This window comes from Leopardus geoffroyi, chromosome B2, assembly GCF_018350155.1.
Source record: "Leopardus geoffroyi isolate Oge1 chromosome B2, O.geoffroyi_Oge1_pat1.0, whole genome shotgun sequence".
In the NCBI taxonomy this organism is placed as follows: Eukaryota; Metazoa; Chordata; class Mammalia; order Carnivora; family Felidae; genus Leopardus; species Leopardus geoffroyi.
The window spans coordinates 28,353,858-28,377,006 of record NC_059332.1 but is presented as its reverse complement, the minus strand read 5'-3'; the positions used below and the strand labels follow the sequence as shown (position 1 = coordinate 28,377,006).

The 23,149-nt window shown below is 37.6% G+C and overlaps 1 protein-coding gene and 1 long non-coding RNA gene across 5 annotated transcripts in view; one reads left to right on the top strand and one right to left on the bottom strand.

The window, feature by feature from the left end:
• The window catches only part of EXOC2 (exocyst complex component 2), a 277,835-nt gene that overhangs the window by 138,057 nt on the left and 116,629 nt on the right, over positions 1-23,149 (bottom strand). For all 4 annotated transcript variants that reach the window (XM_045497613.1, XM_045497616.1, XM_045497614.1 and 1 more), the window contains 2 exons: positions 19,031-19,156; positions 14,311-14,435 (listed from right to left, as the gene is read on the bottom strand). In XM_045497613.1, the coding sequence (XP_045353569.1) occupies positions 14,311-14,435; positions 19,031-19,156 (251 nt within the window). The remainder of the gene's footprint in view (positions 1-14,310; positions 14,436-19,030; positions 19,157-23,149) is intronic.
• On the top strand, positions 710-16,626 carry LOC123608124. Its single transcript, XR_006717107.1, has 4 exons — positions 710-1,192; positions 12,545-12,651; positions 14,665-14,778; positions 15,440-16,626. It is a non-coding gene; the product is annotated as an uncharacterized LOC123608124 (long non-coding RNA).

Genomic DNA, 23,149 nt, shown 5'->3' with positions numbered 1-23,149 from the left:
ACACTTGGAATATAAATCCTTTACCATGTCTGTACAACAAAGCCCTGTCAATTGGTCCCTGCTCAGTATACTCAGGATGTTATGACCTTCTGTTTTTTAAATATGCCAAACTCTTTTCCTTGGCTTTGCATGTAGCATTGTCTCTGCCTAATACATTTTTTCTCCGATTCTTCGTGAGGTTGTTTCCTTCTCATGCTTTGAGTTTTAGTTTCAATATCATCTCTACAGAGAGATCTTCCAGGATCTCCATCCCACTACTGACATTCTTTATCTTAGAACCCTATTTCTTTTATAGCTGTTAGCAAAATTTAGGATAATTTTTAAAAAAATTTATTTTGGGGAACACCTGGGTGGCTCATTTGGTAAAGTGTCTGACTTCAGCTCAGGTCATGATCTCATGGTTTATGAGTTTGAGCCCCGCATCAGGCTGTGCACTGCGCACAGAGCCTGCCCTGGATCCTCTGTCTCCCTCTCTCTCTGCCCCTCCCCCACTCATTTCTCTCTCTCTCTCTCTCTCTCTCTCTCAACATAATAAACATTTAAAAAAATTATTTTGGTTCTGTCTCTCCAGGAGGGGAGAGATGATGTTTATCTTGGTCATCTTTATATATATATTTTTTTTCAATTTATGCACGTGTGCGTTATGTGTACATGTACGTATACGTGTGTGTGTATGTAAATCTATCAGTGCCTGGCACATAGAGTGTTCAGGGTATTCATGAAATATTTGGTGAATGAAGGATCACCTAGGTTAGGGTTAGTGTTCTTCAGGACCTCCTGGGATATATTTCAGAAAGCCTGAGGGCCCTGAACAGTACTGTAATAATCTGAAGTTTTTCTTTAAAAAACTCAAAGTCCTGGGTCTCCACATGGCAGACAGGCCCTTTGAAGGGTATCTGCTAGGCATAATCCTATGATATACTCCTGAAAAGTCCAACAGACTTACTGTTCTCCTAGAGATTTAAGATATCAACAAAAGGGTATGCAGAAGTTTAAGAATTTCCTAGGGGTTAGGAGGACTACTGTAGGTGTGGAATTCAGATGTTGCTGAGGAGCCCTGTACCTACTGTGATGTCAGGAGGCACAAATGACACTGGAATTCTATACTGCAAAATCTAAGTTAAGGACCTTGTGATGGTTAAGTCTATATGTCAACTTGACTGCGCCCCATATTCCTTTAACATTATTCTGGGTAAAGTCTGTGAAGGTATTTTTGGATGAGATTAACATTTGAATTGGTAGGCTGAGGAAAGCAGATTGCCCTCCTTAATGAGGGTGGAACCCACCCAATCAGTGGAAGGCCCGAATACAACAAGAAAGCTGACCTTCCCTCCAGTAAGGGGGAAATCCTCCAGCTTGACTGCTTTGACTGAGGACACTGAACTGAAACACTGGTACTTCCTAGGTCTTAAGCCTCTTGGCTTTCAGACTGGAACTACAACATACGCATTCCTGGGTTTCCTGCTTGATTACTGCAGATTTTGGGACTTGTTAACCTCTATAATCATGTGAGCCAATTCCTTATGGTAAATCTTTCTCTATATACACAGTCAGATACAGAATCAACATCCTATTGGTTCTGTTTCTCTGAACCCTAACACACGCTGGTTTAGTATGTTGTGGACAAAGGGATGAAGCTCTGAAATAAAGGCACAATTTGTTTCAATAATGAGTCAAGCCAGTATAAAATTCTAAGTATACTGATCAGTTGGTGCCTTTCTAATTATATCTGTCACAGTACCTAATACTGAACTTTTTGTTTAATCGGCTAGTTATTTCATAGTCCTTCTGTGAAATATTTTTAAATCAAAGAAAAGAGTGAAAAGTAATTTTTAAAATTTGATTATTTATCAAAATTAAAACTAAATTTTGCCCATCAAAGAGGTATTAATGAGTGCATAATGGCATCTACTAGACAAAATAATCTGTGAACTTTAAGGACTGGTCTCCAAATATATAGAGAGTGGAGGGGGACAGGAATTAATTGTAAGGCATACCTCTTAAAATTATCAATTAAAAAAGTTACTTATTATTTTAATTTGATGAAGAGTCAAATATCTTTAACATACTGAACTGTATAATTTTTGCCCTGTTTTTAAAAGAAAATCTGATTTGGGAACATAAAGTGCATTTTAATCTACAATTTATGAGTTATGCAACTTAAAAAATGTCAATTACTAATGTTGAAAATTATTTGGATGCTTCACAATTTTTCATTCCAAATTATACTATATTTAAAATATGTCTAAAGGTGAGATTTCAAGCTACTGTTAACCATTTCTTTAAAAACCTTAACTCTTTCCTGCACACACAGACCAAAACTACTTTGTGGTGAGACCAACGGCTAGATTTCACTGTTTTGATTCATGTATGTTACTTCACATGGGCATGACTGGTTTGAAGAACCATTTTTTAAACTGTTGGAAACTCCATCTAAATATTTAACGGATGGGCTCTTAATAAAGCAAATAGTTACTATAACTAGAAAAAATTTTTCAGGTAAATTTTGTTTAAATATTACAGAGCTTTCTTGTATGAGTTTGAATACCAAGTATCAAAAACCTCAGAACTCTTCCCAGTTTTAATTTAATTAAGTTTCAGGATTTCACTAGTAAACTGACATGGTAGGCACACGTTCCTAACTCATCCATTCCTTTCTAGTACCCTTAGTGTCTTTCTAGCTTTTCAATAGAGGGTAAACAATTTAAAAACATGCCCAGATCTGCATAATGAATTACACTCAATTAACAATAATTACTATCAACTCTTAAAAGCTTACAAATACCACAGACATATCCAATTCAGTACAACTAATGTTTCACTAAAATATCCCAGATCAAGGGACACCTGGGTGACTCAGTTGGTTAAGCATCCGATTCTTGATTTCGGCTCAGGTTATTTTATTTTATTTTTTTTATGAAATTTACTGTCAAATTGGATTCCATACAATCGGCTCAGGTTATGATCTCACATGAGACTGAGTCTCAGGTGGGCTCGATTGTGAGACTGAGCTTTCAGCATGGAGCCTGCTTGGGACTTTTTCTCTTCCTTCCTTTCTCTCTCTCTCTCTCTCCCTTTCTCTCTGCCCCTCCCCTGCTCCCGCTCTCTGAATGAATGAATGAATGAATGAATGAATAAATACCCAGATCAAAAACTTGGGAATTTTACAACCTCCAAAAAGACTCAAAATAAGGCAACTACGATCCTTGTGTGGTAGGCCACCTACGGGAACCAATCAAATTGGAAGGAAGAAACATTTGACTGGAAACAAATAACTAGGTTTAAAATCCATTTCCTAAGGTACTAACTCTTTTGATGAGTCAATCTATCTTGACATTATTCACCATGACTCTAGTAGTTCATCAGTCCACTATTTCTTAATGCTACTAAACTTTGTTCCCTGAATACCTATTATGTGCCACGCCAATGAGATTTCAAGTACTGGAATAAATATTTTTTCCAAATAATAAGAGCACATTTTCATTGACCTGCTGGACACTGCTATAAGTACTTCACTGACATTAACTCGTTTAATTCTCAAACCAGAACTATACAACTAGGCATAAAGAAGTAAAGTTATTTGCCTAAGGTCACAGCTAGTAAGTGAAATATACTGGATGTTTCTATTAAAACACTTCATGTTCTGTAAGAGGAGCTGTGCACACAATCTGTCCAAGGCACTTAAATGGAAGCATCTACCTTTCCAGTTGTTATGAGCAATCAGGATTAGAGACAGAGTAGATAAGAAGGGGAAGTTATGCCATGATATGGGTGGTACAGCTGTTCCCCACTGTGGCAGAGGGCAAGAAATCCAAACCTGTCCTCAGCACACAGTCACACAACTCTCATGCAGCTAAGAGGAATAAAAATGCAAATTGATGGAGACATGTATGAAAGCAGAATGTTGAGAAAACTTTTTTCAGGACACCAGAAAAGCTGAAATTAAAACATTCTCTTCCTTGGTTTGGGAGGAGGTAAGATGGAGGTGTGTAGAAAATAGAGGTTTGTAGAAAATCCTAGGCTTGTCCTCAAATACCACTAGATAACTATCAAATCATTCTGAATACCCAAAAATCTCCCTGAGGACTGACAGAACAAACTATACAACTAAAGGAAGAGAAGAGGTCACATCAAGGAAGATAGGAAGTGCAGAGATGTGGTTTGAGGGACAAACAGATCACAAGTGCTGTGGAGGAGAGGAAGTCCTGGTCTTGGAGAAAGGCAAGAGAGAGAGTGGAGTGCCCAGGGAAATGAATAAGGAGAACACTTCCCCAAAGCCAGTGGCTGGGAAAATGAGAAGAGCTGATTTTTGTGAGTGTTTGCAACCAGTAGGGCTCAAAGACTGGAGTTGTAGAGGTTGGCAGGTTTGGCTGGGATAGAGACCTGAGGGCATTGCCCCACTCCTGGAGAGAAAGCAGGCAAGCAACCCTGGCGGCAGACAGAAATCTGAGGATCACCTAAGGTGCACAGGGAGAGACTAACTGTTTGCTCTTCTTGAAGCATACCTGTGAGAGGTAACATTCACAAACACACCTCTTGGGGGACAAAAGAACCAGAGGGAGCCATTTCCTTTGCCTGCACCTAAGCACAGGTACAGAGACATGTGCTGAGGGTGGCAAACCTGGACACTGACTGTTTAGCCTACTTGCTCCAAATCCCACGCCCCTGAACTCTTGTGTGACTGCTCTTCTGGGTTAATCCTCCATCTGTCCCAACCCAGGAAGACCCTCCCCCAGAAGACCAGCACAGGCCCCCACTATAGCAGCTCCTTAAAGTTTGTGGAGTTTTAAAAGTCAGCAGGCTTGGCTGGTATATAACCCAAAGTGCACTGGACTGCTCCAGGCAGACAAATAATGTGGACACAGATAGCATGAAAACACCAATCTGAGCGGTGCCTGGGTGGCTCAGTCGGTTAAGCATCCGACTTCGGCTCAGGTCATGATCTCACAGTCTGTGAGTTCGAGCCCCGCGTCGGGCTCTGTGCTGACAGCTCAGAGGCTAGAGCCTGCTTCGGATTCTGTGTCTCCCTCTCTCTATGCCCCTCCCCTGCTCATGCTCTGTCTCTCTCTGTCTCAAAAATAAATAAAAACATTAAAAAAAAAATTTAGAAAAAAAGAAAACACCAATCTGAAAAATCCCTGGAATGAATGAGGGGGAAATTATTCACTCTTCTGGGAGTGCTTCTCCAAGACCAGCAAGCATGGAGACCACTCTCTGGAGACAAAGAAGCTGGCTAGCACCATTTTCCCTCCCTTCTCCCTCAGCATAAACCAACTTCAGTAAACAGCACAGTCCCAAAACTGGCTGCCTCACCTACTTACACCAAGTCTTATCCCCCTGCACACCAAGTCTATCCCCCTGTACTGCTTTTCTTGGGCAAGTATACCTAAGAACCAGCACAGTAGGCCCTTCCTCAGAAGACCGGCACAAACCCCCACACGCACTACATCTACTAACTATAGAGTTCTTCAAAACGTTAGGTGTGGTGGAAATATCATCAGATCTCATTTAACAAATAGACCAGAGCACACCTAGTTAAAACTGGGCATGCTTTGGCCAAGGTCCAAACACTCTCTGATGCAGACAGGGGAAACTCTGTAGACAACTGACCTGAGGGATAAAGCAGACAAAATACAGCAGCAGAGTACATGCAGTACACACCAGAGACACTTCCTGAAGCTCCAGGCCATGGACATTATAGGACTACTCTTTCATAAAGCCATCACTCTCAGGAGCAGGAGAAGACAGAGACCCAGATAAAGTACACAGATGGAGGAATTCATCCCAAAAGAAAGAACAAGAAAAGGTCACAGCCAGAGATCTAATCAAAACATAAATAATATGCCTGATGCAGAATTTAAAGCAACAGTGAAAAGGATACTTGCTGGGCTTGAGAAGAGTATGGAAGACATCAAGGGGACTCTTACCACAGAGATAAGAGAGATAAAAAACAACCAGTCAGAAATGAAAAATGCAGCAACTGAGATTCAAAACAGACTGGATAAAATGACCACAAGAATGGAAGAAACACAGGAATGAATAAGTGATATAAAAAACAGTATAATGGAAAATGAAGCCAAATAAGAAAGAATGAATTATGGATTGCAAGAACAGACTTAGGGAATTCACTCAGGGAATTCACTGACTTAATTGAATGTAATAACATTTTATCATAGGATTCCCAGAAGAAAAAGAGAGAGAAAGGGGGGACAGAAGGTTTATGTGACGAAATAACAGCTGAAAACTTCCCTAATCTGTGGAAGGACAGACATCCAGATCCAGGAGTAAGAGAGAACTCCCATCAAAATCAACAAAAGCAGACCAACCCCAAGATATACTGTAGTTAAATTTATAAAATATAGTGATAGCAAAAAATCCTAAAAGAAGACAAAAGAAGTCCCTATACTACAATGGAACACCCATAAGGCTAGCTGCAGATCTCACCACAGAAACTTGGCAAGCCAGAAGGGAGGGGCACAATATATTCAACACGCTGAATGGGAAAAATTTGCAGCCAAGTATAATCTACCCAGCAAAGCTATCATTTAGAATAGAAGGAGAGATAAAGAGATTCCCAGACAACGAAAAACTAAAGGATTCTGTGAACACTAAACCAGCCCTGCAAGAAATATTAAAGGGGACTCTTTGAGTGGGAAGGAAATACCAAAAGAAAGAAAGACTAGAAGGAACAGAGAAAATCTCCAGAAACAATGACAAAACAGGTAATAAAATAGCACTAAATACATATCTATCAATAATTACTCTAAATGTAAGTGGACTAAATGCTCTTTTGATTAAAAAAAAAAAAAACCCACAACCAAACCCATCTATATGCTGCCTACAAGAGATTAATTCTAGACCTAATGACATGTGCAGATTGAAAGTAAGGGGCTGGAGAAACATTTATCATGTAAATGGACTGTAAAAGAAAGCCAGAGTAGGAATACTTATAACAGACAGACTAGATTTTAAACCAAAGACTATAACAAGAGATTAAAAAAAAAAGAAAAGCCACTATATCATAATAAAGGGGACTATCAAACAGAAGACACAACAATTGTAAAAATTTATGCCCGCATCATGAAAGTGCCCAAATATGTAAAACAATTAGTAACAAACATAAAGGAATTCTTTGATGATAACATAATAATAGTAGGGGTCTTTAACACCATCAACTTACATCAATGGACAGATAATCTAAGCACAAAATCAACAAGAAAACAGTGTCTTTGGAACGACATACTGGACCTGATGGACTTAACAAATATATTCAGAACATTTCATCCCAAAGCAGCAGAAAACATTATTTTCAAGTGCACATGGGACATTCTACAGAATAGATCACATACTAGGTCACAAATCAGGCCTCACAAATACAAAAAATGTGAGATCATACCATGCATATTTTCTGATCATAATGAAATGAAACTTGAAGTCATACACAAGAAAAAATCTGGAAAGATGACAAATACAAAGAGATTAAACAACATCCTACTAAAGAATGAATTGGCCAACCAGTAAGTCAAAGAAGAAATAAAAATAATACATGGAAACAAATGAGAATGAAAACATGATTATCTAAAACCACTGGAATGCAGCAAAAGTCATCCTAAGAGGGCAGTATATAGCAATACAAGCCTACCTCAAGAAGCAAGAAAAGTCTCAAATAAACAACCTAACCTTACACCTAAAGTAGCTAGAAAAAGAACAAACAAAACTAAAAGCCAGCAGAAGAAGGGAAATAATAAAGATTTGAACAGAAGTAAATGATATAGAAACTAAAAAACAATAGAACAGATCGATGAAACCAGGAGCTGGTTCTTTGAAAAAATTAATAAAATTGATAAACCCCTAACTAGGCTTATCAAAAAGAAAAAAGACCCAAATCAATAAAATCACAAATGAAAGAGGACAAATAACCAACACCACAGAAATACAAACAATTATAAGAGAATATTAGGAAAATTATATGTCAACAAATTAGAAGAAATGGATAAATTCCTAGAAATATATAACTACCAAACCTAAAACTGGAAGAAACAGAAAACTTGAACAGACTGATAACCAGCAAAGAAACTGAATCAGTTATCAAAATCTCCCAACAAACAAAATTCCAGGGCCAGATGGCTTCACAGGGGGAATTCTACCAAATATTTAATTAAAGAAGAGTTAAGGAGCACCTGGGTGACTCAGTCAGTTAAGTGTCTGACTTCAATTCAGGTCACGATCTCACGGTTTCCGTTCAAGCCCTGCATCGGGCTCTGTGCTGACAGCTCGGAGCCTGGAACCTGCTTCAGATTCTGTGTCTTCCTCTCTCTCTCTTTGCCCCTCTCCTACTAGTGCTTTGTCTCTCTCTCAAAAATAAATAAACATTAAAAAAATAATAATAAAATAAGAAGAGTTAATACCTATCCTTCTCAAACTGTTCTGAAAAACAGAAATGGAAGGAAAATTTCCAAATTCATTCTATGAGATCAGCATTACTCTGATTCCAAAAACAGACAGACTCCACTAAAAAAGAGAACTACAGGTTGGTATCTTTGATGAACATGGATGAAAAATTCTCAACAAAATACTAGCAAATTAAATCCAACAGTGCATTAAAAGAATCATTCAGCATGATCAAGTGAGGTTGATTCCTGGGCTATAAGGTGGCTCAATATTCGCAAATCAATCAATATGATACAGATATTAATAAAGAAAGGATAAAAACCATATGATCCTTTCAGTAGATGCAGAAAAGCATTTGACAAAGTACAACATTGCTTTCATGATAAAAGCCCTCAACAAAGTTGATTTAGAATGAACTTCAACATAATAAAGGCCAATATGAAAAACGCACAGCTAATATCATCTTCAATGGGAAAAAACTCAGAGCTTTTCCTCAATAGTCAAGAATGAGACAGGGATGTCGACTCTCACCAGTTATTTAAAATAGTCCTAGCCATAGCAATCAGGCAACAAAAAGAAATAAAAGGCATCCCAATAGGTAAGGAAGAAGTCAAACTTTCACTGCTGATGACATATACAGAAAATCAAAAGACTGCAGCAAAAAATTGCTAGAACTGATACACAAATTCAGTAAAATCACAGGATACAAAATCAATGTACAGGGGCGCCCGAGTGGCTCAGTCAGTTAGGTATCCGACTGTGGCTCAGATCATGATCTCACGGTTTGTGGGTTCCAGCCCTGCACCGGGCTCTGTGCTGACAGCTCAGAGCCTGGAGTCTGCTTTGGGTCTGTGTCTCCCTCACTCTCTGCCTCTCCCCCACTCTCATTTTGTCTCTCTCTTTCTCTCAAAAATAAATAAACGTAATAAAAATTTTTTTTAAAAATCAATGTACAAAAAGCTGTTGCACTTCTATACACCAATAATGAAGCAGCAGAAATAGAAATTAAAGAATTGATCTGATTTACAATTGCACCAAAAACCATAAAATACCCAGAAATAAATTTAACCAAAGAGGTAAAAGGTCTATAAAAAAACACTGACGAGGGGGCGCCTGGGTGGTGCAGTCGGTTAAGCGTCCGACTTCAGCCAGGTCACGATCTCGCGGTCCGTGAGTTCGAGCCCCGTGTCGGGCTCTGGGCTGATGGCTCAGAGCCTAGAGCCTGTTTCTGATTCTGTGTCTCCCTCTCTCTCTGCCCCTCCCCCGTTCATGCTCTGTCTCTCTCTGTCCCAAAAATAAATAAACGTTGAAAAAAAAAAAATTTAAAAAACACTGATGAGGGAAAATAAAAATAACACAAAGAAATGGAAAAACATTCCATGCTCATGGATGGGAAGAACAAACATTGTTAAAGTGTCTATACTCCCCACAGAAATCTACACATTTAATACAATCCCTATCAAAATACCACTGGAATTTTCATAAAGTTACAACAAACAATCCTAAAATTTGTACAGAAGCACAAAAGAACCTAAATAGCCAAAGAAATTTTGAAAAATAAAAGCAAAGCTTGAGGCATCACAATTCCAGATTTCAAATTATACTACAAAACTATAGTCATCAAGACAGTATGGTAATGGCACAAAAAGAGACACATAGATCAATGGAACAGAATAGAAAATCCAGAAATGAACCTACAACTATATAGTCAATCTTCAACAAAGCAGGAAAGAGTATCCAATGGAAAAAAGACAGTCTCTTCAACAAATGGTGCTGGGAAAACTGGACAGCAACATCCAAAAGAAAGAAATTGGACAACTCTCTTACACCATACACAAAAATGAATTCAAAATGGATGATTGACCTAAATGTGAGACAGGAACTCATCAAAATCCTAAAGGAGAAACTCTCTGACATCAGCTGTAGCAACTTCTTATTAGATATATCTCCTGAGGCAAGGGAAACAAAAGCAAAATAAACTATTGGGATCTCATCAAAATAAAAAGCTTCTGCACAATCAATAAGCAATCAACAAAACTAAAAGTCAACCTTCAGAATGGGAGAAGATATCTGCACATGACATACTGGATAAAGAGTTAGTATCCAAAATCTATAAAGCACTTATAAAACACAACACCTCAAAAAACAAATAATCGTTAAAAAATGGGCAGAAGACATGAATAAATGTTTTTCCAGAGAACACATACAGATGCCTAACAGACACAGGAAAACATGCCCACCATCTTTATCATAAGGGAAATACAAACCAAACTACAATAAGATATCACCTCACACCACTGAGAATGGCTAAAATTAACAACACAGGTAGCAAGAGGTATTGGTGAGGATGCAGAGAAAGGGGAACCCTCTTACACTGTTGGGTGGAATGCAAACTGGTGCAGCCACTGAGAGAACAGTATGGAGGTTCCCCAAAAAGTTAAAAATAGAACTACCCTACAATCCAGCAATTGCACTACTAGGTATTTACCCAAAGGATACAGAAATACTAATTCGAAGGGGCACATGCACCCCAATGTTTATAGCAGTATTATCAACAATAGCCAAATTATGGAAAAGAGTCCAAATGTCTATCAGCTGATGAATGGATAAAGTAGACATGGTAAAGGATAAAGAATCCAGATTCTAAGAGACATATGCACCCTGATGTTTATAGCAGCATTATCGACAGCCAAACTACGGAAAGAGCCCAAATGTCCGACTGCTGAATGGATAAAGATGTGACATACATATATGTATGTGTGTGTGTGTGCGTGCACACGTGTGTGCATGCAATGGAATATTACCCAGCCATCAAAAAGAATGAAATCTTCCATTTGCAATGATGTGGAAGGAGCCAAAGAGTATTATGCTAAGTGAAGTAAGTCAGAGAAAGACAAATATTATATGATTTCTCTCATATGTGGAATTTAAGAAACAAAACAGAGGAACATATGGGAAGGGGAGTGGAGAGAAAAGAGGGAAACAAACCACAAGAGACTTTGAATGACAGAGAACAAACTGAGGGTTGATCAGAGGTTGGTGGCAGACGGGTTAGATGGGTGATGGGTATTAAGGAGGGCATTTATTGTGAGGAGCACTGGGTATTATATGTAAGTGATGAATCAGCAAAGTCTACTCCTGAAACCAATATTATACTATATGTGAACTAACTAGAATTTAAATAAAAATTTACAAAGATAAAAAAAATAAAGAAGATTTGGTGTGTGTGTGTGTGTACGTATGTGTGTGTGCGTGTGTATGTGTACACATACACACAATGGAATATTATTCAGCCATAAAGATGAATGAAATCTTGCCATTTGCAAGAATGTGGATGGAGGTAGACAGTATTATGCTAAGTGAAATAGGTCAGTCAGAGAAAGACAAATATAATATAATTTCACTCACAGGTGGAATTTAAGAAACAAAACAAATGAACATGGGAGGAGAAAAGAGAGGCAAACCAAGAAACTGACTCTTAACTATAGAGAACAAATTGATGGTTAGGGAAGTAGGCAGAAGGGGAGGAGGTAGGGCAGTGGAATGGTTTAAATAGATGAGTATTAAGGAGGGCACTTGTGATGAGCCCCAGGTATTAAATGTAAGTGATGAATCACTAAATTCTACACCAGAAACCAGTATTATACTTCATGTTAACTAAAATTTAAATAAAAATTTGTAGAAAAAAAAAATAAAGCATTCTCATCCTCAGTAGCAACAAGCAACTCTGCATTTATCAAGGGCAGCCAAACTCTACATTTATTTTATGGAAGGCTCACTTCCCCTGTATAGTTAACTTTTCAATAGAGTTTTTGTATAATCAAGTGATACAAAAAGACAGAAGACATACATTATTTAATGCTATAATATTTTAATGTTATAAAGCACAGTAACTAATACACTGCTGAAAAGGAAGAAAAAAATATGGTGATAACTCATGCTTAAGAGCTCAGTTTTTATGCACTAAGGAGTTTTGTCATACACTATAGTTTTTCCATTTTTCATACACCAAGGAAATTTTATGGTTTAGATAACTAACCATTCATACAAACAAGGATCTACCTGGTTTAAAAGAAAAGAGTCAGTGAACCAATGAGAATTAAACATACAAAGGAAAACAAATTGCTCCAGAGAATAATTCTATTTCTTTTAGAAGTCACGTGAATAATGTCCATGGGTCAAGGGAGAAAAGATGGACCCCTGGAGTACCAAGACACCCAACCACTTTCCATGAAGGAGAAGAGGTCTTGAACCACAAAGGTGTGCTTACATCCAAAATACCAAAACCAGTTAGCCCTTTCCATATCCAATTTCTATGTTCTATTTCTATGCAAGTATAAAAGAGCAGGAAATAGCCATTATCCTCATGAAGATCTCTACCTGTCCCAGCTCCCAGGGACAAAAGGAGTTCTCTGTAGATAGACAAAACCAGAGCTGTCTTCTCCTTGTGACAGGTGGGGCCTCTTTGGCAGCTGAAGGCGAAGGAAGGGCATTAGTGTCTACACTCCAGGGCCTGGGGGCTTTTCATGGGGCACTTGAAATGAGAGTCTGGAATGATGAGTCTGAATTCCGTGTGCTACACACAAAAATCAGTCATTACTGTGGAGGGAGAATGCCGCAGGCTGAGGGGCAAAGCACAAGATAGCACCCCACCCCTACCCCAGCTGGTATCTGTGTGATATTCCTGGACACTCCCAGCTACCCAAGAACAAAGGAAAGGGGTTTAAATGCTTGCAACTAAGGCAAATGAAAAGTTAAATTCCCTTACTGCCTGCAGCCCATTGACAAGTCCTTGAAACCAGCAGAGTGACCTAGCTTTAGGAGCTCAGCTGCCTCCATGATGACACTTTGCTAGGGGCAAAAGAGAACCTTGACTTAACATTGTCTCAACCTCCTGAGGATCCTGTAAATCTACTTCCTTTATCTCAACTGCTCCAGGACATATGCTGGCAATCATGCTCCAAGCTTATGGCCCCTGATATGCATCTGAAGGGTCTCCAGACTGAGGTTTTATAAAATGGTGATAAGGGTGATTCCCCAGCAACAGCTAGCCCCTCTGAGGTCCTGAAAACCTTGCTTCCAAAATTTCTTAGAGACTTATTCTGTCCCTGACTCCCTCCCAACCTGAGGGAATATAATGAGTTATCCCTCAGGACCCCAGTGCAGCTCTTCCTGCCCATGGGTCCTCTCCCCCCATGCTTTAATAAAATCACCTTTTTGCACCAAAGACATCTTCAAGAATTCTTTCTTGGTCGTTGGCTATGACCAAGACCCCACCATCACCCCAAAATTTCATCAATTACTTTCTGTTCATAATTTCTATGCTACCAATTATATTATGAATAAGACACTAAGTGAATGTGCGACTTTTGAAAATTTAAATGCAATAGCTTCTATGCGCTGATCACAGTGGGCTAGAAAACAAGATCATTTAATTCTTTCCAGCTAGAAACCTCCATAATTACATGGGTTATTTCAGACCCATGTGCAAGCTCCTTTTACCTTTGTTTTATCTTCGTTTTAACATTTGTTCATAATCAACTGTACAATAATTTCATCTATAATTTTACCTAACTGGCAATCTACTCAACTCTAAATCCTTGAAGATATTTCACATTTTCTTTTTTTCTTTAACTGACTCTCATTTAATCCTCATGACCACCTTTTGAGACAGATAGCCCTACTCTCTTTTTACATTTGAGAATACTCTCAGAACAATGAAGTAACTTGTTTAAGATCATACAGCTATGAAGTGTTAGAGGTTTATAGAACTCTTAATTAATCTTAAAATATCTGACAATATTAATAAGCTTTGGGACTCAAGTTTTTAAAAAGTCACTTAGAAATCTAAAATTTTTTAAGACTAGAAATTAATTCACAATGACTTAGCGACATCTACAGTCAAATTTGTATACATACCTCACTGAAAAGGCTTCCATTAACATATGAAATCCAGAGTTTCCAGAAGTTAGGCAGCTGACTTAAAACAAGCTTGGTCAGTTTTTCAACAAATGCCACCCGGTGAGGAGTTTTGTATCTCCATGCTAAGGGGGGAAAATACTATGAATATACTTTGAGTCAAGAATAAAAATTGGTTTCAACATATTACTGCTCCCCCACCTAAAAAATGTGTTGCACTTTGTCCCACTTTGGCTACAGAGCTTTAATTTATTGATAGACCAATATCAGTAAATGTTCTTTTCCACATCACACTACCAAAGCCTGCCAGCACACAGAATACACTTTAACCAGAGGTTCCTGTTTTTCTCAAAGGGGCATGGCAGACTGGTCTGGAGGGCACAGCAGGAGAAGGAGGATGCTTTGGCTTTTCAACCTTGTCTTCAGGATGTTCTACTTCCCTCAAAAGTCCTACCCTCAAACAGCAAAGTAAGGCAAAGTCAGGGCAAGGCCAATTAGCCTTAAATTTCAGGCAAATATCAACCAGTTGGAAATACCACTGTATGGGGGTGCCTGGGTGGCTCAGTCAGTTAAGTGTCTGACTTCGGCTCAGGTCATGAACTCACAGTTCTTGAGTTCGAGCCCCACATCCAACTTTGTGCTGACAATCTAGAGCCTGGTGCCTGCTTCAGATTCTGTATGTCCTTCTCTCTCTGCCCCTTCCCAGCTTGCGCCATGTGTGCATGCTCTCTCTCTCTCTCAAAAAATATATATAAACATCTAAAAATTAAAAAAAAAAAAAAAAGGAAATGCCACTATGATAACTTGATTCATTACTGAATTTTCACCATGTAAAAGGAACATATTCAAGTATAATCATATAATGAATAACTTCCCATGACAAAGAAATTTAAGAAATAAAAATACTGAAGTCTCTTGGGTTACATATCATTTAATGCAGTTATTGTTGCAAGTGGGAAATAACATCTTATAGATTTCTTATGGGAATAAGTTCATTGGAATAAAAACAAATTAGTAATTTAAAGAGCATTAATCACTTCCAATCTCTTTCCTTTTTCTTTATTTCATTCTTTCCTGTTTCCTTCTTCCTCCATGCCTTGCTTCCTGGCCCTGCTGTTCTGTTTCACAGCCTCCAGCAGGAGCAGGCAGAGGCATCCCCACTGTCCAGTTTCACAGCAATGATTAGGAGAACTTCTGGGGTCAACTTCTAACTTCTATTCAGCAATTTCAAAGACTGGCCAGATAAGAGAACTTAACTCCTTTATCAACTGTCAGCTTCCTTTCAAATTACTCCTAGGCAAAAAGTTTTGTTGCTATAATTACTGTTGTTATTCTGGCGGGGAGGGGGGGGGAGGGAGATGGATTTTATTTATTTTAAATGTTTTGTAGTATTTTAAAAAGACAAGATGTGGTTGGAAAAGAAAACTTAAAAGGCATACAGAACAAAGTCTATCTCCCACTAGTTCTCCATTTGCCCAGTTCCCAGCTGCAACCATAAGAAACCACTGTTATTAGTCATTTGTGATTCTTTCTGAAATGTCTTTTATATACACAAGCAAATATAAATACATATTCTCCCCACCCACCCACCCAAATGTTCTTTCACACAAATGAAAGCAAACTCAACACAATCTTTTGACACTTGGCCTTTTTTTCATTTAACAGTGGATCCTGAAGTTCTTCCCTATTCGTACATAAAATGTTTCTTTTTTCCCCCCACGAATACATTTGTGTACAGCTGACCCTTGAACAATACAGAGGCTAGAGACACCGATCCCCTGCACAGTCAAAAATCTATGAATAACTTCTGACTCCCCAAAAACTGAACTACTAACAGCCTACTGTTGACCAGGAAAGTTACCAATTACATAAAGCAGTCAATTAATACATATTTTATGTGTTATATGTATTATACTGTACCCTTACAATAATACCTTTTTAATTTTTCTGTATTTCAATGATACCTGGTTCATCTTAAGAGTTTTTTCAAATTGTCACAAGTCTCCAAAAAACTTTCCAATATATTTACTGAACAAAATTTGTGTATAAGTAGACCTACACAGTTCAAACCAGTGTTGTTCAAGGGTCAAATGTATTTCATATTTTGTATGTATGATAATTTTTAAAAATTCCCTTTTAATGGATAAGACTGTTTCCAATGTTTTGTCATTAAAATTAGTACTTCAAAAAAAAAAACACAAAGTAAGTGTTTTAATCAATAACTTTTTACCTACAACATTTAGCCTATATGCAAGTATCAGTGTAGAATAAATTCTCAGAACAAGAACTTCTAGGTCCAAGAGTACATGAAGTTATGATTTTGATAAGTATTATTAAACTGTCCTCTACAGGGATTCTTTACACACCCACCAGCAACACACATAAACACATATAAGCTTCTTTATAATCTTACCAATGAACAAACCAAATACATAAAACCTAAAACAATAAAAATTTAGGGATTTTGCCAAACTCACATCCCATCGTTCTTACATAGCCTTTTAAATTTTTACTGTAAGTGAGGCTGAATACCAGCCTTCATATACTTAAGAGCCATTCAGACTTCCTATCTGTGGCCTACAGAGCCTCTTTACCTCTTAGGTATATTAGCCCTTTGTCTATGAGTTGGGGGGAAAAGCTTTAAATTGTTGTCACATACGTGAAAGGCATAGTTCTTTATTTAGGGGTACATTACAAACTGTACTTGTCTATTTGGCCAATATTTATTAAGTGTCCTGTGTCTTAATCCTGTGGCTATACCATAACGTCTATCTATGATGCTGACCACTAATACTGAATGAACAGAACAGGTCTTTGCCTTCATGGAGTCTACAATTGAACAGACAACCAATGAAAGGAGTCCTAATGATAATGTGATATGAGTCTAATGAAATTAGAGGTATTTTTTATCTTGAGACAGAGCTGAAAGAGACAAAACAAATACAGATAAGCACTGTTTTCCAAATGGCAGGCAGCATGCTACACAGCATAGACCACAACCCAGTGCATGATGGGCCAATGATAATAAATAGGAGAAGAAAATCTAAAAACTGAAGCACTGAAACACGTGCCTCATGTGGTGGCAAGTAGACTGTTATGATGTCTTCCCCCAAATTAGTGTTTCAAAGGTTTGAGCTCCTCCATGCAGCTATATCGATCATTACTTATATAACACTATTGTGAGAAATTCAACTAGTATCCTTATCTCATATATTCTTTGCAAGACTATTTGCTGGGAAATTAAAGTGAAAACACCCTATGCCGAACCAAGTCCTTGTTGGCTCTGATGCTGAACAGGCTCTCTGAGTGGCCTGGCTTACTGCACTTCCATGTATTCTACATATACACAGTATATAGACATTCTACATATATAGACCACTGGGTCTCAAAGATCAGTCTGTCATGGAGAATGCCTCCACTCCAAAGAAAAATAAGGAACAACTGTTTTCTCACCAACGTAAAGAAAAATTTCTTTAAGAAAAAAAACAGAGGGGCGCCTTGGTGGCTCAGTTAAGTGTCCGGTTTCGACTCAGTTCATAATCTCACGGTTCGTGGGTTTGAGACCCACGTCAAGCTCTATGCAGACAGCTCAGAGCCTGGAGCCTGCTTCAGAGTCTGTGTCTCCCTCTCTCTCTGCCCTACCCCACTCACGTTCTGTCTCTCTCCCTCTTGTTGTCTCAAAAATAAGTAAACATTAAAAAAATTTAAAAAATCACACACAAAAAAGTAAACTCCAATACTTAGAAGAATAACATAAAATACTTTAAAATAAACTTTGAGATATTTACTTTTAATATAAAGTAAGATATTTCTATTAGCCTATTTGGATTTCTTTCTTTAAAAAAAAAAAAAAAATTATTCTTAAGTAATCTCTACACCCAACATGTGCCTTGAATTCACAACCCCGAGATCAAGAGTCACATGCTCTACTAACTGAACCAGCCAGGTGCCCCACCCTATTTGGATTTCTTAGATTTGTTATTGAGGTTATAAATAATTAGTGACTAATAGCATTTAACTGGTACCCAAATGCATTATAACCAATATATTTTGTATCTCACACAGGTAAATAAACAATAGGTAAATATCAACTTTACAAAGGAAATGTAATATAGTTACAATTCAAGATACTTTATTCTCAGGAAAAAATGATTAGTAATTAATATATTATTAACCCTTCTTTCTAAACCAAGTTTTAAAATGCATACATGGGGTGCCTGGGTGGCGCAGTCGGTTAAGCGTCCGACTTCAGCCAGGTCACGATCTCGCGGTCCGTGAGTTCGAGCCCCGCGTCGGGCTCTGGGCTGATGGCTCAGAGCCTGGAGCCTGTTTCCGATTCTGTGTCTCCCTCTCTCTCTGCCCCTCCCCCGTTCATGCTCTGTCTCTCTCTGTCCCAAAAATAAATAAACTTTGAAAAAAAAAATAAATAAATAAAATGCATACAAAAGGTGTTTCTCTGTACTGACTATAGAGATTACTTTTATTACAAATGTCATCTTAAAGAATTTCTCACAAAATATTTTCTGTAGCATATTTTTTAAAAGTCAACCACAGGAAAAATTAAAGTAGACTTTAACTATGTATGTTGAATATACATTCACCTGTGAAGGTTGGTAATACTTAGCAGCAGCAACACAAGGAAAATTTCCAAGACAAAAATGTCTGAAATTATAGAAGTACAAATTTAAAAGACAAAGTAGGAGTAGAGAGAGATACTTACTGTCATCTCGACCAGACTGAAAGCTGCTGCCCCTCTTTAATGACGCTGTCTGACTAAGATGACCCAACACCAAGGGACGTGTATCACTGTCCAGATCCAACATGGGACTGTGAAGGCCTGGGGTACCTAGAAGAGAGGTGACATTTCCATACATTCCATATATTCTTATTTAGTTGATGTAATGAACTGCTTCTCAGAGTTATTTCTTGATCAATTGTTCCATTCTTTTAAATAAAACATTCACTAAGCAAAATAAAAAAATGTTTTCTCTTAATAGCTTTTAAAAGTCAGTCCCACCATGACAGATTTGTAGGATTCAATCCATTTCTTTGGCTTAATACAGAGAGGTAACAAACCATGAAAGAAACTTATGTTTCATTTTAGAATGAATATTCAGCAATACTGGCAGGGGCAAGGGTGGGACAAAGTCTACAAATAAAAATCAGGATGAGAAATCCTTTTTTGAAAAACAACTTGGCGCTTGGAAGTCACGGAGTTCTGATTCTTTTAATGGAGCAGACTTACAGCATACATCTTTAACTTTCCTGTAAAATTTAAATCTCCAAATCCTATGATTTCTTTGGTATGTGGGATTTGATCCCCTATTTCTATTCCTGATGCCAGCCGCCTAATTTGGATCCTTCCCACCTCACACTGTTAATATTCCAGAAGCCTAACATTTTACTACTGTCTAGAAACTCTCTTTACTGTCTGGATTAATATCACCAAAATAGTGCTTTCTTGATTCTCTTCTCAGAAGTCTTCCACAAAACCCTTAGACATCCAACCCAGGGGTGCCTGGGTGGTTCAGTCAATTAAATGTCCAGCTTTGGCTCAGGTCATGAGCTGGAACCTAGAGCCTGTTTCAGATTCTGTGTCTCCCTCTCTCTCTGCCCCTCCCCCGCTCATGCTCTGTCTCTGTCTCTCTCTCTCAAAAATAAATAAACATTAAAAAAAAAAATTAAAAAAATAAATCCAACCCAAATTATTCTAAGAACCAGGAAACATTTTTTCCTAAAATGGATACCAAGAACTATTAGTATCCCATGTTGCTTAATGAGTTAGTAAGACATTGGCTTTAGGTGGTAACATTTGCCTTGCCAGTCTGTAGAGGCATCTACACCACTTTGAGCTCTTTAGTTGGGCATCCAAAGATGTTCAAAACAAACTGAATTCAACACATTTACAGAGAATTTGCCATGCATAGGACATTTACATATTCACCCTATGAAAAATCATCTTACATTTTTCTGCCTTATATCCTACCCTCTCCACCTGAAAGGCCTCACCTATCCTTCCTGTCCACCCAATTAAACTCTCATTCTTAAAAACGCGACTTGAGGGGTGCCTGGGTGGCTCAGTCAGTTGGGCTTCAGACTTTGGTTCAGGTCATGATTTCACGGTTCGTGGGGTTAAGCCCTGTGTCAGGCTCTGTGCTGACAGCTCTGAGCCTAGAGCCTGCTTTGGATTCTGTCTCCCTCTCTCTCTGCACCTCCCCCATTCATGCTCTGTCTCTCTCAAAAATAAATAAACATTAAAAATTAAAAAAAAAAAATAGGACTTGAATTACAGCTGCTCCATGAAGTCACCTCTTATTCCAACTCAAAGTGTTACCTATCTTCTCTGTCTTCTGACACAAGTGAAAAGTAACATAATTCAACTGACTTGACATTCTACCTTCTGATGTTCATTAACAGTCAAGTTACTCCTGTTTCCAAATCAAAATACTATATTCTCAGGTGTAAGGATTAAATATTATATCTGTGTCCATAATTACTGGACCTTCTGCAAATAACTCCCTCAATATATACTGAGTGACTGGTACTAAATTATTCAGTAAGAACTCTATTCCTTCTTTTATAACTTAGTAGAATAATAAAAGCTTATAGATTAGTTTTCAGATACAAAAGATAAAACATATCTATGCCACTGATAATATTAGTTATTCAGTAACACTGACAAGTATTTATTGAGTACCTCCTATGTGCCAGTAACTGTAGACCCTGAGGATAAGGTGATGAATAATAGACAAGGCCCTGCTCTCAAAATGTTTACATTCTGGTAGTGGAGGCAAAAAAATAAAGCAAAAAATAAAGCAAAAAATAAAGGCAAAAAAATACAGTAAAAACATGCTATGGAGAACCTGCCTTCACAAGCTCCTCCTAACATGAGCCACTTAACATGATACACTATGAGCTATTTCCTTGTATTCTCACAAATTCTACTAAGGTAGGGATTGTAAAAATAAAAATTAAATCATTTGAACAGATTTTTTAGTGGAACAGAATTTTATTGAAGACATACTATGTTCTACTAAAGTGCTAAATATAAATAATTTATTTACCTGCATTTCTACTTTGGAAAACAAAATAAATGATATGTGATACAGAGTAAAAAAATACAATGGAGAAACAGTATTTTTATAATTGATTGTTTTCTGTATTAAAGAAGTTGTGTGTAGAAGCTTTAATGATATGACATTTTCCTTTGCAGTTACACAGTTGCCACTGCTATTAACTGTAGAATTCAGGAAATTAGTATTATAATATCAATTTTCTGACATACTTTAATAGGAAATATAAAGAAGACCAAACTTATTTAGCATCACAATAAGTATTTACATTAAAATTATAATATAAATAAAATTTTATATAAAAAGGTACAAAGAATGTTTTACTTAAAAAAAATTTTTTTTAAATATTTATTCACCTTTGAGAAAGAGAAAGACAGAGTGCAAGCTAGGGAGGGGCAGACAGAGTGAGAGACACAGAATCCGAAGCAGACTCCAGGCTCTGAGCTGTCAGCCCAGAGCCCGACGCGGGGCTCAAACCCACGAACTTTGAGATCATGACCTGAGCCAAAGTCAGATGCCCAACCGACTGAGCCACCCAGGAGCCCCTAGAACGTTTTAATTTTAAAATGTTACAAGTTACTCTTCAAGGTTTCAGAAATATATGTTTTAATTTTATTTAATTTTTTTAATGTTTATTTTTGAGAGAGAGAGAGAGAGAGAGAGCAAGACAGAGACAGAGAGACAGAGTATGAGCGGGGGAGGGGCAGAGAGAGAGGGAGACACAGAATCCGAAGCAGGCTCCAGGCTCTGAGCCATCAGCACAGAGCCCAACACGGGGCTCGAACTCACAAACCGCAAGATCATGACCTGAGCCAAAGTCGGACACTCAACCGACTGAGCCACCCAGGCGCCTACCAGAACTATACATTTTTAATTAAGAAGGAAAACACTTCCTAGTTTCCTAAAAATACATTATGTACCATTCCTACAGAAAAATATAATTATCATTATTCAAGTAGATCCTCAGAAAAAGATTTTCCCCATAAATAATGTCTTTACAACTTTAATTTAAATAGTTTAATTTTAAGTAATTTATGAAGTTTAAGTAAATCTTGGAATTTTGAAACTGTTAAAGCACTGATTTATCTTCCCCTTTAATAACAGAAATTATATTATGAATATGCTTTTCTTCTATTAGAAACCATATCATCATTTTCTATTATATCAGGAAAAGAAAGTTTAACATGAACTGATTTCTAATTGGCAGTGTCAAATTACCATCCAGTGTAGCACAGCATCAGGGAGTTAAAACAGCATATACACCCTCAGGACTAACCAGCATCTGGAACAAATCTGTAAGACGCATTTTTGCTGAGTGACCAGAAGATAGCGCAACAGCACCACACACATTCATCAGCCCTGAAAACTCAACAGTGGGCATTAAACTCGCAAATGCATTTCTCTAACATTTTTTTTTTTTTTTTTTGCTCAAAGAAAAGGTCTTATCATCAGTTATTTTACAGGGAATTAGGAAGATTATCCTTTGAAGAGAAAATTAAAACATTTTAAATCTCATTTATCAGAAACTATTTACTATCAAGTGTCAAAAGAAAAAAATCCTTGAGGATTGACAGCCCTTTTAAACTTAAATTACATGATGTAGCATTCCTACACTATAAAATTATTACAAACATGAAGTGGTTTTGACGATAAGTAAAAAGAAAACAAAAAATGAGAAAAACTATTTCTGTAACATCAAATCAACAAAAGGCTTTAAAATACCTTACAAGAAATCAGCATTTTTTCTTGGCTGTTTTACAACACAA